At 37.4% G+C, this 18,435-nt stretch overlaps 1 protein-coding gene across 2 annotated transcripts in view; it reads left to right on the plus strand.

The window, feature by feature from the left end:
- Window positions 1–18,435, plus strand: part of Sugct (succinyl-CoA:glutarate-CoA transferase) — a 752,240-nt gene that overhangs the window by 644,930 nt on the left and 88,875 nt on the right. For both annotated transcript variants that reach the window (XM_047562477.1, XM_047562478.1), the window contains one exon: window positions 5,023–5,086. In XM_047562477.1, coding sequence (XP_047418433.1) covers window positions 5,023–5,086 — 64 coding nt within the window. The remainder of the gene's footprint in view (window positions 1–5,022; window positions 5,087–18,435) is intronic.

Consider the following 18,435-nt stretch of genomic DNA (forward strand, 5'->3'; position numbering starts at 1 on the left):
AATATCTCCCATACGGGGCTGTGAACTTTCGTAGGGCATGAAACCCTGGTTTGTTTGGTGACCTAGTTTATTCTAAGTCCTTTACAATGCCTGGCACATTAGTATGAATCTAATACTTGTTATTAATTATTAGTCATCACTGTTAATTACTTAATCTATGTTTATTGCATGAATACATGAATGTGCCCCATAGCCACACAGTTGCTACTTGGTAGAGCCAGAGATTGACCCAGTCTGTTGACAATGGTGAAAACAGTTGCCTCTTCCTGTGAACTTAGCCTGGAGCTTGACCTGTGCTCAGCACCGTACACTTGTCATCTCAGTTAATCCTCAAACTCACTAGAAAAAGGTATTATTATTCTTTGTTTTACTGTAAGGATTCTGAGCCTCAGAGTACTTAAGTGCCTTGCCCAAGATCACTTGCTGGGTCTGTCCCCTTCTAAATCTGAGCCACTTTGGGCCCAAATCCTTCTCTTTTCACAGCAATTTTATGTGTAGTGCCAGAGGATCCTTGGCTACCTCGAAGGGAGCAGTTTAGTTTATTAACTAATTGGGCCTCCTGGTGCCAAGCAATCCGTTTGGCTGATTTTCTTTCCACACTGAATTGACTAATTTGTTTTACAGCAGTGACCACATCAGCTAGTTATTTTCATGGTAAATCAAATCATCCTTGTCCATTTCTTTGACTAAGTCTCCAAATGCCAGGAATCTGGCAAAGCACTGAGGGTCAGGCACACCTAAACTGTAACACAAGGTCAGCAGCTTATTAATTGTAAAATCTTAGGCAAGCACTTAACCTCTTTAAGTTTTCTTCCCCTGATCAGTAGAAGTGGAGTTCATACTAATTCCTGCCTAGTCTGCTTAATGAGGTAATCGAATTAAACAATTGCAAATAGCTCCTAATATAATGCCTGATCTCTCAGGAGTTTTGTTGTGCAGTAGCTGCTGTTATTATATTTGTTAGTGTTAATCTCAACATTTAATTTTAGTGTTATCTTTAGTCCGCTAAAGAGGACTTTACTGACCTTTTTGACCTCTAGGTCATTTAATGATCCTAGGTCATTTAACTTCCTTCCAATATAGGCAGAGTGAATTACTTGCTTCTTATTGGTTATTGTTCCTTCATTATGGAGTTTAAATTGTGTTATAAAAATTGGATCAAGTCCCTTATTCCCTACTCTCTTTTCTAATTGCAGTCACTTTTAGTATAATTTCATTCATCTTTTTACTGCCACCTCCTCCATTGTGCCTAGAATATCAGTGTTCTTTGAAGTTTACTGAACTGAATGACTAGGTCAAATGACTATTCAAGTGAATGGATTGGTCCATTCTGTTGCTAGTGCCATTGATAAATTACTTTGGTTCTTCTATGAGTAAAGACAATAAGTCTTGAACTAGATCTCTTGCTTTCAATAAAGTTTTTCACTGTCTATATAGAGGATCAATTTGTCCTTTTTTTTGTCTTGCTAGTTCTATATTACAGACTTTTTCCTCTGCTGTTCCTGCCATAGGACTTTATAAAAAGACTCCTTTACTTTCATTTAAACTTTTATTTCCCACATCACTTTAAGGTATACATTTTACTCTTTCCCCCATCATTAATACATTACCATTTGACTCTATCATTAGGCTGTCAATCTGTAAAACCCTGGAGGAAGAAAGAGAGTCCTTATTTTAAATAGGCCTGATACTTTGCTAAAGAGGTTAGTGCACTATCTACAATTCTATTCTTGTCAAGAATAGGCTTTTGAAATTTTGAAGAGAAGAAGTGAAATTTAGAAGAGCTACCAAACCATGAAAGATCTTGGAAGAATAAAAGAAGTAATGAGGAAGGAGAAAACAGTAAAATTCAAAGACATTGATTGGCAAATGGACAAAGTTCACTATGGAGTTCCAGGGAAGGTCTTTCCTTGCCTTATTTTGAAGTAAGTTAGTGTGCAACAAGGAGTGCCCTGGACAGTCGAACTGAGGCTAACGGCATGAACTTCACCCTAAGGAAAAATTGTGTTTGAAGGTTACTAAAGATCATGTTCCTCGTCCATTGTTAGAGTCAGAAAAATGGAATATTTTAACCCTGAATTTTTAGGGTAAAGTGGTAGAGATTGGCTCATTCACTGGGTGAGAAAAAGAAAGGGGACTATTTAGTGACCATTCCCCAGAGAAATGTTTTGCAGGTGGTAGGAGCAGGTAGTTCCTCCATTTCCAGTGAAGTTTGGGTGAGAAAATATGCCTGAAATAAAGCAGGAGAGATTTTTTTGTTGGGATTCAGAAAGACCTCCTGGGTTCTTAGAAACTCAAAACTGTTACTAAGCAGAACAGAATTCTCCCTACTAATCAGGCTGGACAGTTTCCCAAGATTCTGGGTCTTAGGCAGGGACAGTACTGTTTTCCTGAGACAGCACTGCCACAGCCTCAGTTGTTCTCTGGAATAAGCTGACCTGATTCACAAAGAAAGCCTATGGAATCTTATTAATCTCAGACTTTGTATAAACAGTCAGTTCTTTCTGCACATGGGAGCTCAGAACAGCCCGTTTGCTTCATAGTTGCACTCACGCTACAGCAAATGAGAAACTGCAGTCAACTTGTTTTGCCAAACATAAGAATTTATAGTTTTACTTAAAACTGAATGGTTTTTGATATGAAAGAAGTGATCAGGCTACAGTTTCATATTGAAAATATTGTATACAGACAGCAATCAGGGTAGGGGAGAAGGAAGTGCAGTCCCTTGCACTGCTTTCCTGAAAATATTCAATCAACTGCAGCTAGGTTTGCTTCACGAAACTTTGACATATGTCCCTTGACCTTTACCAACTACCCTTTCACGTTTGACACTTAACATTTGCTACATGATTAAAATTCAGCGTTAATTAATTTCAACACTATCGGTTAAGTTATATTTAGCTAAGAACACTCACTTTTGTCTTTTGTGAGTAGCACAGCAGTGTTATTACAAAGAGGTAGTCAGGAGGGCAACAGAGATACGAGAAGAGAAGAATGATTCAGTGTGCAGATAATTGTTTCGAGTGAAATTTAGCTTGGTATTTTTGTTCCTGTCCTCAGTAGAACTGAGATTTAGCACCTCCCGCTGGCATTTAGCCCCCACCGTCATGCAGAAGGAGGCTGTGCTGGGTGGATGCTGAGAACGAGCCACACCAGAATTAAATTATAGCACAGTTCTAACACTGGCAAGAATTTTCTCTGGCCAGCTCTTGGGTACAAACCTGGTGATCCCAAAAATGAGGCAAGGCATTGCTTGAAAGGATCTCCATATGGTGTGTGGCCTCATCTTCCAGGAAGGAGAGTGACATGGTTGTTTAAGGAGCATGGCCCCCAAAGTGGTAACCATTCCCAAAGAAAGTAGTGGAAGCCAGAATATTGAGCCTAGTACAGTTGTAGTTCTGTGCTTTAAAAGGTCATCCATGAAGTTGTATCACTGGTGACATTCCATAGAACAACAAGAAAAGCTTATTAGGAATGGATAAAACCCTCAAAATTTGACCTCTTTCACTGAGTCTTCCAAGTGGAAAAAAAAAAACAAAGCAAAACAAACATTTTTATTAGCTTCTCTCTTCCATATTCTTTTACTCTGAGAAGAGGTTGTGATATAAGTATGTGGAGAGGCATTTCTTACTTTTACCTGAAGTTCAAAATGCTATAGAATACCTTCAACTATTACTTACTGGGATGTTGGCATGAAATTGTGGTCCATAAATTTATTGAACCACTGAAGTACTTTTATCCTTTAGATGCACATACAGGACAGAAAGAGAGGGGCCCTTCATGTGGTTGACAGTGTGGGTGAAATACAATTTATGTGTAAATTGCTAATATGTGTCTTGCTTAAGATCTCTTATTATATATTAGTTTCTTTGAGATAGTATACTCACATATCCACCTGGTTGTGTATACAAAACAAAACAAAACAGAGCAACTTTGTAGCATCCTTATTTGTATATTATAGAACATTTTGCCTCCTGTAATTTATTTATTTTTTCTCCTGCAGTTAGTCTCTCATCTCTTCTACCTACAGTTGGAGGGCACTTGATCTATGGCAGATTTGTTTTCCTACCCACTTCCCAGAAAAAAAATCCCTGCCTTCATTTTCCGGTTTGAATAGTCAGGTGACTCAGCATCAGGTTACATTTCACTAGTCAGGAACTGGCAGAATGTCCCTGGAAGACTAACTAGCCTTAGGTCTTAACCCTGAGCCAAGTCTACCTTTGTTCTTGATGGAACACTGAATACCTATCCTGGTCACACCACAAAGAACCTAATCAGTCCTATAAGATGGGATCCCTGACTTTTTCTTAGTTATTTTTGTTTACCACTCCAGGATAGTGAAGTTCTTATTTCTGAAATCCAGTCTTATGATCGAACTCTTAGTATAATTAAAAACACCCCTGATTTAACCTCCTTATTCAGACCTCTAACCTGGGCATCCTCTGGGTTCCTTGTCACCTAGCTCTACTGCTATCTTGTCAAGGCAGCCCTGCATTCTTCCCATCTCCAGCAGTTATTGGGCCTTCTGGACACCGATTCCCCTTTCAAATTGGGTCGACTCCCCACACCTTCCCTGAATAGGCTTCTAGGAGTTCATTGCCACCCCCATTGGCTCTTCTGGTCCAGATCTCAGGACCCCCCATTCTGCCCTGCTGCAGTGACCTTGGTTAAATCCTGCCATGAGGTGATACAGGAAGAGACTGAGTTTTAATATTCAAGAAGCATACATAGATGATGGTGCAGAGAAGAATCATCCACTTATATCTAGGAACAAATAACATTTTTTTAAGAGTGGGAAGGTTTTATACAAATGTGGTTTTCTAGTTCTTGAGTCTTCTAGTCTTTTTCAGCTTCACTTGATAGATGATAAGAAGAAACTGAATTTGAATATTTATTTTCAAATCAAAATTTAAGCATCTCTATATTTTGCAATATTTTCCTTCAATGTAGCCACCCATATGTATTGAGATTGGAGGTAGTTTTATGTTTCAAATTATTTTTCTCTTGTTTTTCCATTTTAAGGTGCTACACAATGGCCTCATTATGGAAATGAAACATCCGACTGTGGGGAAGATTTCAGTCCCAGGTTTGAAAATGTTTGTTATTTTCCATGACACCAACCTTCATTGATTGCCCTACATGTTATTTACTGCGGGTACCTAGTGATTCCCTAAAAAACTTATCAAGGCATTATCCAAACTTTCAATTTTTGGATAAAAGGAGAACCCTACAATCAGACCATAGGAATGTATACTGAGACTACAGAGCTGTGTCTTAGCTCTATGGAATGTCTGATTGTCTCAGTGACAAAAAATGTTTGTATTTCCTTGCTCTGTTTTGTGTAGATACGTACACATAAAAGTACATTATGTAATTACCAACAGATAATAATAGATTTGCAAATATTAAGAAATAGAGTGTGGTTCATATGAGAATGAGAAAGAAAAACAGGCAAGAGAGAAATAGTCTTTTTTTATTTCAGAACTGTGGTTTAGGGTATGGATCTTGGCTTTGCAAATTGAGAAACTAAATGTTTTCATTAAACCCAGAATAGATTGAATTTTTTTTAAGTTGACTCATACCAGACAAACTTACCAAAGACTGCTGCTAAAGTCAAAATGCCAACTTTTTCATTTCCAGAGGTGGTCTCTTCCTGGTAGCTAGGAGTCTCATGCCCACTCTCAGAAGATTGTGGTGGGTGGTTCATCCAAACTGTAGTGAGAGCTATGAGCAGTGTATAGCCCCACCTGACTTAATCTCATCATAATATCATCACCCTTCATATCTGTTGTCTCTTTCTTTTGGGCATTGCATAAAAATACTCCATGTTCTTCTTTTAATCCTTATTTTCTAGTCTGTGTACAAAGCATGTACTTATAATTTATTTTCTTCTTATACAGAGGAATGGAATTAGCTAGAATATAACCTTTGTTTTTTGTCTTCCTGAAACTCTTGCCTAGTCACTTTTCTGGAATTTGGATAGTCCATTAACTTCCCAGTCACCTCATTCAAATGGCATAGAGCATGTGCTTCTGCAGGTACCTGACCTCATTTGTTAAATAACTACTATTGTTAATTTCATTCTAAGTATAATCTAATTCTAAGATTTGGGGTCAGCTTGATAATTTCCTACAACATACCAGATAATGAACATTGGCAAACAGAAAGAATAAGAAGAGGGAAGAAGCTGGGCATGGTGGGCTTCTCCCACAGTGGCTTGGGAGGCTGAGGCAGGAGGATTATGAGTTCAAAGCCAGCCTGAGCAACAACGAGGTGCTAAGCAACTCAGTGAGACCCTGTCTCTAAATAAAATACAAAATAGGGCTGTGAATGTGGCTCAGTGGTCAAGCGCCCCTGAGTTCAATCCCCAGTATTCCTCAACACCCCCCCCCCAAAAAAAAAGAGGGAAGAATAATGAACAGAACAAGTTGAAAGAGAAAATGTGATGTACTGCTGTGTAAAAAATGTTATGTATGGATTTGGAATTTAAGAGGCTAGGTTCACATGCCATAGGAAAAAGCTATATGGTATAGAAAGGTGGTGCAAATATGTTGATAAAAGCTAAGATGCTCATTCATTCACATTATTGAATATTTACTATGTGCTTTGGGTTCTGAGAATAAAAAAAAAAAAAAAATAAACCAGACAACTTGGCCTCTGGCCACTAGGAGATTATGATCAATGGAAATGTAACTAACAAATGTTTATAATGAGAGGAAAGGATCATGTGCTGTCACAAAGAAAAATGGGACAAAGGCGAGGGCCTTAGGTGATTCTAATGGTCAGAGAAACCCTCTTTGAGAGGCTGACTGATAAACTGAGACTGAAGTGTACAAAGGAGTTGACATTTGAATAATATGGGAAGAGCATTCCAAGCCGCAGGAACAAATAGTATATGAAAAGATCCTAAGGCAGGAAAGATCTGGGTGTGTCTTAAGCCAATATGAAGGAGCAGGAGGCAGGAAATGAGACTGAAGAGATAGGCAGAGGATTGAGTCCTCACTAAGGCTGGGTTTATCCTAACTTTAAGTAGAGGGTGAAAGGACACAATCTATACCTTAAGGAAGAAAGGAGTAAAGTTAGGAAGTTATTGCGGTGTAGATGTTGATCTTGTAAATTAGGGTCCTAGAAATAAAGATAAAATGAAGCAGGTTCGTCAAAATAAAAACTGTAATCATAGTGCTTAGAGTCTGAGAATACTTTAAGTGGCATTTTGTCAGTAGTTTTTACTTTTTTTAAGAGTTGAACTGATTTTTCCAAATGAAATCTGAATAACTAAGACACATTGAAGCAGAGATTTGCTGATTGATAGGTTAGCACTTTAATTGTTTAGCTTTCCTTCTTTGAGCCTACCGTGGTATATGAGTCTCCAAACATCTCTCCTTGAAGCCATGGGCCCCAAGCTACAATTCAAGAATCACTGATTTAATTTATTAACCTTACACATTTACAAATGAAGTCCTCCAGTCATTGATATCCCCAGTGCATGAGAAGAAGAGCACATTGTTAACGTCATAATGAGGGAAAAGGTAAGTCAGTGGTCAACATAGAGTGAATTAATTGGATATAACTGTTTATCAATCAACCAGATGTGAATTTACTGACTTTCATGGTAACAGGAAAGGGGAAAATGTTATGGTTTGGATGTGAGGTGTCCCCAGAGGCTCATGTGTGAGACAATGCAATGAAGTTCAGAGAAAGATGATTGGGTTATAAGAACCTTAACCCAATCAGTGTATTAATCACCCGATGGGATTAACTGAGTGGTAACTGAAGGAAGGTAGGGTGTGATTGGAGGAGGTGGGGCATTGGGGGTGTGACTTTGGGGTATATATTCCTATTTGGCAAGTGGAGATTTTATTCTCTGTTTCCTGGTCATCATGTGAGCTGCTTCCCTTAGCCACATTTTTCCACCATGATGTTCAGCCTCACCTCGAGTCCTGATGAATGGAGACTGTGGTCTATGAACTGAGATCTCTGAAACCATGAGCCCCCAAATAAATCCTCCTCTACACTTGCACAGGTTGGGTCTTTTAGTCACAGCAGAGAAAAAGCTGACTAAAACAGAAAACAACAATTTTTTCCTCAGAATTCTGGAGAATACCCCTTTTGCTCACTTTAATTTCTACATGTATCAGGTAGCTATTATCACAATAATACTGTGTAACAAAGAACCACAAAATCCTAATGGCATTCAAATATAAGCACTTATTTATTCTGTGCTTGTGGATCAGCTGGGTGGTTTTGCTTCTGGTTGTGTGTCTGGTGGCTTGGTTGCTCACTGCAGGGTGAGCTTAGTTCTGCTGTGTGTTGCTCATGGTTTCATGGCAAATGCTGAAAAGCAAGAGGGCAAACAGAAATCATGATGCCACGTTAGTTGTTGGAGTGGAACTAGCAAACCTTTCTGACTGCATTCTGTTGTCCAAAGCAAGTTTTGGGCTATATCCAAATGGGTAGAAAAATACACAAGACCTGGTAAAGGGCAGGAGCACAAGGAGGAGTAAATAATTAGGACCAAATATTCACCACAATGAAATTCTCATCTTGATTTTTTGTGTTTTAACCTCCCTTTGGTAAATTCTATTTTTGTTTCCTTAATTTCTATAGAATTTAGGCATCTTTTTGGTATGTCTTTCTTATTGCCTTAGCTTATATTCTTTCTCTAGACTTATCATTATGATAATTCTTCAATCTGAGAAGAAATGAGTATGTCTAGATTATTTTTTCAAAAATAATCTACTGGGCCTCTGGGTGCGGTAGTGCAAGTTTATAATCCCAGTGGCTCAGGAGACTGAGGCAGGAGAATCACAAGTACAAAGTCAGCCTCAACAATTTAGTGAGGTCCTGTCTGAAAATAAAAAAAATAAGAAAAGGACTGGGGATGTGGCCTATTGTTTAGTGCCTCTGGGTTCAATTCCTGGTACTTAAAAAAAAAAAAAAAAAGAATATTAGTGTCTCTTGAGGGCAGTACATGTGGATTCTGCATAAAAGGGGAATGACAATTCTGCTCATAGACATCAGACAAGAAGATGCTATTCTGTCTTCTATTTCAGTATATTCCAATAAGAGACCCCTTGGGACAAAGGATAGTAAATGCAAAGGAAATTTATCAATAATCAAATTAATTTTTTCTGAGGATTTTAGCTTATATTGACTATATTTATGTTAGCTCTGCCTCTCTATGTGAGGTATGTTTGAATTGGAGACCTCATGTGTACTCATGAGAATTTCCTCAGATTCTCCCATTAATGTCAATGACATGAGTCTGCCAATGGACGAAAAACAAGGTGGGGTTAAAGATAACTTTATGCTACACTGTTTTCTGGTTGTGTTGTAGAGACACATTTTGTATTCACTAAGTGTAATTCTATAGATTCAGACATAAACACCTGCATCTTCACATTTATAGTAAAAATTCATATTAAACATTACTAACTTCTACTTATTTACAGTTCTTTTTTATTAATGAACTTTTGTGATCTGTAATGAATTGTCTACACATTGTACTAATTTGATTGAAGTATTTTGTATTTTAGACATTATTCAAAATTTGTCTCTTGAAGAACAGCAATAACATCATGCAGTATTTATTGTGCCTTCTTTAGCTCTGTATAAATCCACATAGCATTCCCCCCAGGCTAGAAATCTTTTATAGGAGCCTGTTGATTAATACCTTAAAAGTACTTGTCAACTGTGTTTAAAATACTTTGATCAGGGATGAGAAATTACTTACCTCTTCAAAATCCTTTGGGCTACTTAAAATAATCATTTTAGCCATTTAGTACATTTAGTACATTGTCTCAATATTTGTAATCATTACCAATATTAAAATACGGCATGCAGTATGATCTAAACAATTTCCTTTATTAATTTGTCTATTGTGAATACTCCCTTTTCATATCATTTCCTACCACCTTTATCCTTAAAGAAAAAAGAAATGTCATTTGTGTATGTAGATAACATAGTTAAAGCATGCAAACTAGTATTCATCAATTATCTCTAAATATAAGTTGTAGTTATGCTAATACTATTGTTCTTAATTTCATATATTGTTCATTAAACTACTCTTTCATTTGAGCTTTAAGGTCTATTATGCAGTTAAGTGTGAAAAACTCCTGAGAAAAATTATCAATGGGAGTATAAATGAGAACACATGTTAAATCTCTCTTTGTCAGACTTATATTTTCTGGTGTTCCAAGGGTCCTACTCCAAGATAGGAGTACCTGTTAGATTGAGCTTACCATTGGTTCATTTTATTAAGTTAGATACAAGTATCTAAGCACCTTGCACAGATTTTCTCATAATTAACTGATATAACCTGGTACTTTGTTCTGTACTCTATATAAATTCTGGAAAGAAAGCTGGACAAGCACAGCCCCTCACGGAGTTTGTGGGAAGCAGACTTGAACAATAGACAGAGAAAAGAAAGTTTTCCATGGAGAACAGGAGACTGCTGGAGGATGCCCTGGGACCGCAGACCAAGAAACCTTGCCTAGTGTATGGACTGAGGAAAGGTTTCCTGAAAGGTGAAATGTAAACACACTGAAGTCTGAGTGTGAGGCACCCTGGAGGTGCTGAGAAAACTCTCTGTAAATTGGGAGGGGGCAGGCTCACAGGTACCCTGGAGGGGGAGCCAGAGGCCAGAAGAGTAAGATCTAAAATAGAGCTCATGGCCAAGTTACGAACACAAGGTTGATTTCAAAGCTATCTATGCTGAAGTTTCTGAGTGTCCTGCTATCTGAGGAGTGAAAGTGAGACCTGAAAACAGAGCTTGAATAGGAACCTCAGTGCTGGCTTAGCAGATCTTCTCATGGATTAATTTTAGGAGTAATTTCTGTCTCTGTGGAAAAACTCATATTTTCTTGAAATTTCTATGAAATTGATTTTAAAAAATGTGTGTCTATTAAGTACTGAGATGAAAAGGCATATTAATGTTCCCAACACAACATTTCCACAACAAGAAATCAGTCATTTATAAACATCACCTTATTTGTCCCTGGAGTGGAAAGATTTTTCATAAATTATCACATTCCAAAGGACTGCCAGTTTATACCAGGCCATTCATCATTTGCATCTTCTTCAGTAATACCGTTGGACCGTTGACCATTGACCTTTTAGCCAGAGAGAAGCATGCTGTCCTTTCACATACTGTGGAGGTGCCAAAATAGTCTTGGTGCTGAGTTCCAAACTTCAAAGGATGTCACTGAAATAGAATTTGATGGGTAACTCTAAAGTTTCTCACCATAACCTTTTTCAGACACTTCCCCGTGAATGTGCACCGTGGTTATTCCATCCCAGCTGCCCAAATGGGAAGCGCTTATTGGTGGGCCTGTCAGTGCTCTGGAGATGACACAGTCTTCCAAGCATGTAAAAGAAGTCTAAATTGAATTGCCCTCGCCTGCTGGTCCCTGAATCTGTTTTTCAAAAGCCAGCTTCAAATTCCGTTAAATAATTTTTTTCTTGAGTATTTTCCCTGTATTTTTTTTTTTAATATTCACAGTTGGAACCTGTATAGATTTTTAGCCAGTAGGTATTGAATGAAGGCAGAGTAGTCATCATTATGGATTCATGTAGCTAGAACTCAGTTATTGGGATATTGATGTTTGGATTTTGAGTTGAATTTTTAAGAAACTAAATTACTTCTTAATTTGATTATCTGACATATTGTATTTCTGAATGTTTCCCAAGACCTTTTATAAATGGTGATCTAAAACACCTTTCTGGGTTTGAGACAGTATGCTTTCCTAAGCTTGTAGAGAGCAAATGTGCTATCATTTAAAGTCCCATCAGGACTCTCTACTCCAACTTAATAAAGTCTTCTGGATGAATATTATTATTAAGATTATTGTATAAAACATTTAAAAAGATGATTTGTGACCCATGTATATAGTACACATTTTTTAACAAACAGACCAGCTACCTATGGAAGGGCTCTGAAAATGATTTATTTAACATTTTTTAGTTATCAGTTTGAAGAATGTACAATAAATGGAGTGACCATGTAGTCTCTTCCATGGTTACAAATTTTCCTCTTCTGGGTCACACAATTCTTCAACTTGCTCTGTTACCCTTAGCTTTTTTTTTTTTTTTTTTTTTTTTTTAATGTTTCTGAAATCACATATCCTCAAAGTGCAGTTAAATTTCTATAATGGATAGCAGCAATGGGGAAAGCTGTCACAAATCTCACTGGGGAAAAAGAAAAATTAGGAGGAACCAAAGCTCCACCTTATATTCCACCATAAAAATTTAAATAGGTTGGTCCTTAGAAGGAATTCGAAGTAAAATCAATGGGAGAATGTGAAGTGAGATAAGTTATTTCCTCCATAGAAAGGCCTTTCAGATGACAACAGGAAAAGTGTGTAAAGTTTTCATGTTGTATGTAGTGCATAATCTGTCTTCTAGAAAGAGCATACTCCTTCAGGGATCAAGTTAGGCTGCAAAAAGAGGAAAGAGATGAAAGGAAGTCTGTCAACAGAATGAGAGAAAGCTGGCAGGAAAGTGAATTTTCAAAGCGACTAGCTATGGTACTTCCCAGAGTCCTTAATTATTTTCAACATTATTAAACCCCTAACCCATGGCAGGGTATAGAGAGTGAAATCAATCAGTATATTCTCAGATGATTTGACACTGAGGGCCTGCAGCCTTCTGTGGAAGTCCTTTTTCATTGAGGCAAGACCTGAGACATTATTCCCATTCAGTGAGAAATGAAAAGCACAGTGACTTTCCTTCCTCGCAGAAGTGAGAGGAAGCAGAGGAGGCGTGAATCCCATCCCCACAAATGTCTTCCGTCAGGAACCAGAGAAACTCTGAGAGCCAAGTTACTGTCGTGGGTATTTCTTAGGGATCTCCATCAACTATGCTTATCTGTGCCATGAGGAAGAAATATTTTGTGAGACCTGGACTTTCACTCATGGGGAATTCATGTTCTATAAGTTGGGACTGGGAAAGTGGCCAAGAACTCAGTTTCTATGAAACGTGTGTCCTCATCAACCATACCCGAATGGATTTCCTGATAAGTGACTCTGACAAGACTTGTTGTAGATTGGCCCTAAGTTATCAATGGATTTCTGGGGTGCAGAGTTGTTTTTACTATGAGGAAGTGATATATATGCTAAAGAATTTTCCTGGATGAATATTTAATTGGACTTATACATTCTTTGGAATATTTTTTCAACTATCACTATGCAGAATAATCCCTAAAGTTATAGGTATGTTTGAAATAATCTGAGGGGATCACTGAATGTCCAACCAAATAGAGAAATCAAAACAAAAACAAAATAAAATGGCACAGGAAGAGTGGAAGCCTGCAAGAAGGTAAATAATTTCTTTTTTTTTATTGTCCCAAAAGGTGGGTCAGACATCTTTCTGGGATCAGTTTTTGAATCTCTGCTGTATTAGCCGTAGCCAACTCTCATTGGTACTTGCCGGAGTCTTTCTGGATCAGTTTTATTTACTGGCTTTCTGAAAGGTCTATATGGAATAAATTAAATTAATTACATGTAAGTAGAAATGTAAATCCATTGGAGAAATTACAAAATACAAAATTTTTTAAAAAATCTCCCAGTTTAGACTTCTATGCCATGGAATTTTCTTGGATAATTAGGAAGTTACATTATCTTTGCCTCCAAATAGCTTCTACTTGGACTGAGTTGCTTGACTCCATTGCTGAGTTTATTTGTGATTGGAAACAGGTCATTTTAGTCTTCCCAGAAGGAAAAGCCGCTCTGCTTTCCTCCAGCATTGCCCAAAAGAGACACTTCGGTGCATGTAAAGATGACAGTTGGACTGAATTCCATAGCCAAATTGTTTTCTTTAGATATAAATCCTTAATATGTCAAGACATATTCCTGTTAAGAAGACCTAGCCAGAGAAAATATTAAAGGAATAATCTATATATTCATTTAAAAAAATCATTGTTTGATTTTAACTAAGCACAAAGTGTTAATACTAAAAAAAAAGATGTTGGTGGCAGTGAAGAAATGGTAGTAAAGGAATTAAATAAAATCCTCCAGATATATTAATATACCCAGCAGATCATGTGCAATATCTCACTTGTCACATTACACCCAAACCCTAAGGATCCTTGGGCACTGCTGGGTCGGTGGGCCTCATTGCTTATCTCCTAGCTTGAGCTGATACTGTCTACTGGGTGTGTCCATTGTGGATCAACTTTAATGACATAATATCTGCTTGTTTTCACATGTTAATCTAGCTACAGCTTTAGCACTCGTTGTGTTTCTGAGTTTATCCTCTGAGTAAGATTAAGACATCACACAGAAGGAGAGGAGGCCTGAGGGGCCCCAATCTTATTTCCTAGTCTGTCCTTCATCTGGACGTCATGTGAGTCAAGAAGGCTGGGTGATAGTCAGAGTGGGTAGCCCATTAGTCTAACTACTGAGTCCTTGTGTCTATTAAGAGTATACACAATAGTCAAATTGTAGAACCAACCCAGGTAACTATCAACAGATGATTGGATAAAGAAAACATAGCATGTACACACAATGGGGTTCTACACATCCATTAAGAAGAATGAAATTATGTTATTTGCTGGTAAATAGATGGAACTGGAGGATATCATGCATGAAATAAGGCAGAATCATAAAGTCAAGGGTCAAAATGTTTTTTTCTTACAGGCAGAAGCTAGAGAAGAAGGAATTACAAAGGAGGATTTCATCTCATGGCAATGGAAGGGAGAAGAATAGTGTGGAGAAAGGGGATCCAGGGGATGGAGAAAGGGAGGGAAAGGGGAAGAACTGTAGAATGAAAGCAACCCAATTATGCAAAACACATACAAGAGTATATCACAATGAATCCCACTTTTACCTATAATATAATCTGCCAACTAACAAAATAAATAAATAGTAGAGGAAGGGGGTCTATGGAGAGGTAGGAAAAGAGGGGAAGTGCTGGGGAATACAATGGACCAAATTATATTATGTGCATTTGTGCTTACATCAAAATGAACCCCACTATTACATGTGATTATAATGTACTAATAATTGTTTTTGAACTGTTCCTAAGCGCTTTAGTTATTTAAAGAAGGTATAAACTTTGCAAGTCATTAAGCAAAAATTTAATTTTAATTCAGTTAAAAATGAAAAAAGAAGTTAATGTAAACATTTTAGGAATGTGAGGAAAGCACATGATGAAATAAAAAAGCTGCCAACATACCTCAGTCACAGAAAGCTAGAAAAGCACTACCTCATGTGTCTGTAAAGACTGTCCTCAACAGTTTGCCTCCCATAGGCTCCTTAAGACTGAATCTGCTTTCTTGTGCTTCTGGGCCTTCAGGTTGATGTGTGACCTTAAATACTGTACTTCACTTTCTAGTGCCTTTAATGGAATCAACTTTTTTATTCTTTCCATTTAAAGGAAAAATGCAATACATTGCACTGCATATAACTATATTTTGTGAATAGATTTTTTAAAATTTATTTATTTATTTTGATTCATTGTGCACAAATGGGGTACAACTGTTGTTTTCTCTGATTGTACACGAAGTAGAGTCACACCATTTGTGTACTCATACATGTACATAGGGTAAAGATGTTTGTCTCATTCTGTTATTTTTCCTGCTCCCCCACCCCTCTTTTCCTCTATACAATCCATACTTCCTCCATTCTTGCCTCCCTGTGAATAGATTTTAATGACATGATTGCTATGGAACGAAAACAATGTTATTGAACATTTGTTGAGTACTTCCCTGCATGTGGAGAATATGCAAGCCCATTATATATACAATTTGTTTCATACTTCCCTATATATGGGGTGCATATAAGCATGTTATATGTATAATTTGTTTCATCTCCAGGTCAATTCAACAAGGTGTAAATTATTGTGTCCATTTTACAGATGAGAAAAATTGAGACTCGTGTATTGCTAACTGAATGTTAGTATAGCAATTTAGACCAGGTCTGGATATCTCTAAAATCTGTCCTCTTCTAGCCAAAAAGTTAGGTTGAATATTGAGAGTTTTTCAACTTACAACTCTAGACTCTAATTTAAAAGTAGCTGAATGTAGTTTTGTTTGAAGATCAGCTAGAAATTATTTAAATAATGTTCGAATTTCTTTTTTTTTATTTATTTATTTATTTATTTTTTATTTTTTACGTTTACATAGGGTAATGATGTTTATTTTATTTTTCCCCTCCCCCCCACCCCTCCCACCCCTCTTTTCCCTCTACACAGTCCTTCTTTCCTTCATTCTTACCGCTCTCCTTAGCCTATCTCTAAACCTAACCCTAAACCTAATGCTAGCCCCCCCACCCCCCATTATATGTCCTCATCCGCTTATCAGCGAGATCATTTGTCCTTTAGTTTTTTGAGATTGGCTTATCTCACTTAGCATGATATTCTCCAATTTCGACCATTTGCCTACAAATGCCATAATTTTATCATTCTTCATTGCGGAGTAATATTCCATTGTATAAATATGCCACAGTTTCTTTATCCATTCATCAACTGAAGGGCATCTAGGTTGGTTCCACAATCTGGCTATGGTGAATTGAGCAGCAATGAACATTGATGTGGCTGTATCTCTGTAGTATGCTGATTTTAAGTCCTTTGGGTATAGGCCAAGGAGTGGGATAGCTGGGTCAAATGGTGTTTCCATTCCAAGCTTTCTGAGGAATCTCCACACTGCTTTCCAGAGTGGCTGCACTAATTTGCAACCCCACCAGCAATGTATGAGTGTTCCTTTTTCACCACATCCTCGCCAACACCTATTGTTGTTTGTATTCTTGATAATCGCCATTCTAATTGGGGTGAGATGAAATCTTAGGGTAGTTTTGATTTGCATTTCCCTTATTACTAGGGATGTTGAACATTTTTTCATATATCTGTTGATTACTTGTACATCTTCTTCTGTGAAGTGTCTGTTCATTTCCTTAGCCAATTTGTTTATTGGATTATTTGTATTCTTCGTGTAGAGTTTTTTGAGTTCTTTATAGATTCTGGAAATTAGCGCTCTATCTGAGGTATGGTTGGCAAAGATATTCTCCCACTCTGTAGGCTCTCTCTTCACATTTCTGATAGTTTCCTTTGCTGAGAGAAAGCTTTTTAGTTTGAATCTATCCCAGTTGTTGATTCTTGCTTTTATTTCTTGTGCTATGGGAGTCCTGTTAAGGAAGTCTGATCCTAAGCCAACAAGTTGAAGATTTGGACCTACTTTTTCTTCTATAAGATGCAGGATCTCTGGTCTGATTCCGAGGTCCTTGATCCATTTTGAGTTGAGTTTTGTGTAGGGTGAGAGATAGGGGTTTAATTTCATTCTATTGCATATAGTTTTCCAGTTTTCCCAGCACCATTTGTTGAAGAGGCTATCTTTTCTCCATTGCATATTGTTGGAACCTTTGTCTAGTATGAGAAAATTGTATTTATTTGGGTTTGTGTCCATGTCCTCTATTCTGTACCATTGATCTACCTGTCTATTTTGGTACCAATACCATGCCGTTTTTGTTACTATTGCTTTGTAGTAGAGTTGAAGATCTGGTATTGCAATACCCCCTGCTTCGCTCTTGCTACTGAGGATTGCTTTAGCTATTCTAGGTTTTTTATTCTTCCAGATGAATTTCATAATTGCTTGCTCTATTTCTGCAAGGTACATCATTGGGATTTTCATTGGAATTGCATTGAATCTGTATAGCACTTTAGGTAGTATAGCCATTTTGACGATATTAATTCTGCCTATCCAGGAACATGGGAGATCTTTCCATCTTCTAAGGTTTTCTTGAATTTCTTTCTTTAGTGTTCTGTAGTTCTCATTGTAGAGGTCTTTCACCTCTTTTGTGAGATTGATTCCCAAGTATTTTATTTTTTTCAATGCTATTGTGAATGGGGTAGTTTTCCTAATTTCTCTTTCTGAAGATTCATCACTTATGTATAAAAATGCATTGGATTTATGAGCATTGATCTTGTAACCTGCTACTTTACTGAATTCACTTATGAGTTCTAAAAGTTTTCTGGTGGAATTTCCAGGTTCCTCTAAATATATAATCATGTCATCAGCGAACAGGGATAGTTTGAGTTCTTCTTTTCCTATTCGTATCCCTTTAATTTCTTTGGTTTGTCTGATTGCTCTGGCTAGAGTCTCAAGGACGATGTTGAATAGAAGCGGTGAAAGAGGGCATCCCTGCCTTGTTCCAGTTTTTAGGGGGAACGCTTTCAGTTTTTCACCATTTAGAATGATATTAGCCATGGGCTTAGCGTAGATTGCCTTTATAATGTTTAGGAATGTTCCCACTACCCCAATTTTTTCTAGTGTTTTGAGCATGAAGGGATGCTGTATTTTATCAAATGCTTTTTCTGCATCTATTGAAATAATCATGTGATTCTTAACTTTAAGTCTGTTGATATGGTGAATGACATTTATTGATTTCCGAATGTTGAACCAACCTTGCATCCCTGGGATAAAACCCACTTGATCGTGGTGCACTA

The sequence above is a fragment of the Sciurus carolinensis genome, chromosome 8, assembly GCF_902686445.1.
Source record: "Sciurus carolinensis chromosome 8, mSciCar1.2, whole genome shotgun sequence".
In the NCBI taxonomy this organism is placed as follows: Eukaryota; Metazoa; Chordata; class Mammalia; order Rodentia; family Sciuridae; genus Sciurus; species Sciurus carolinensis.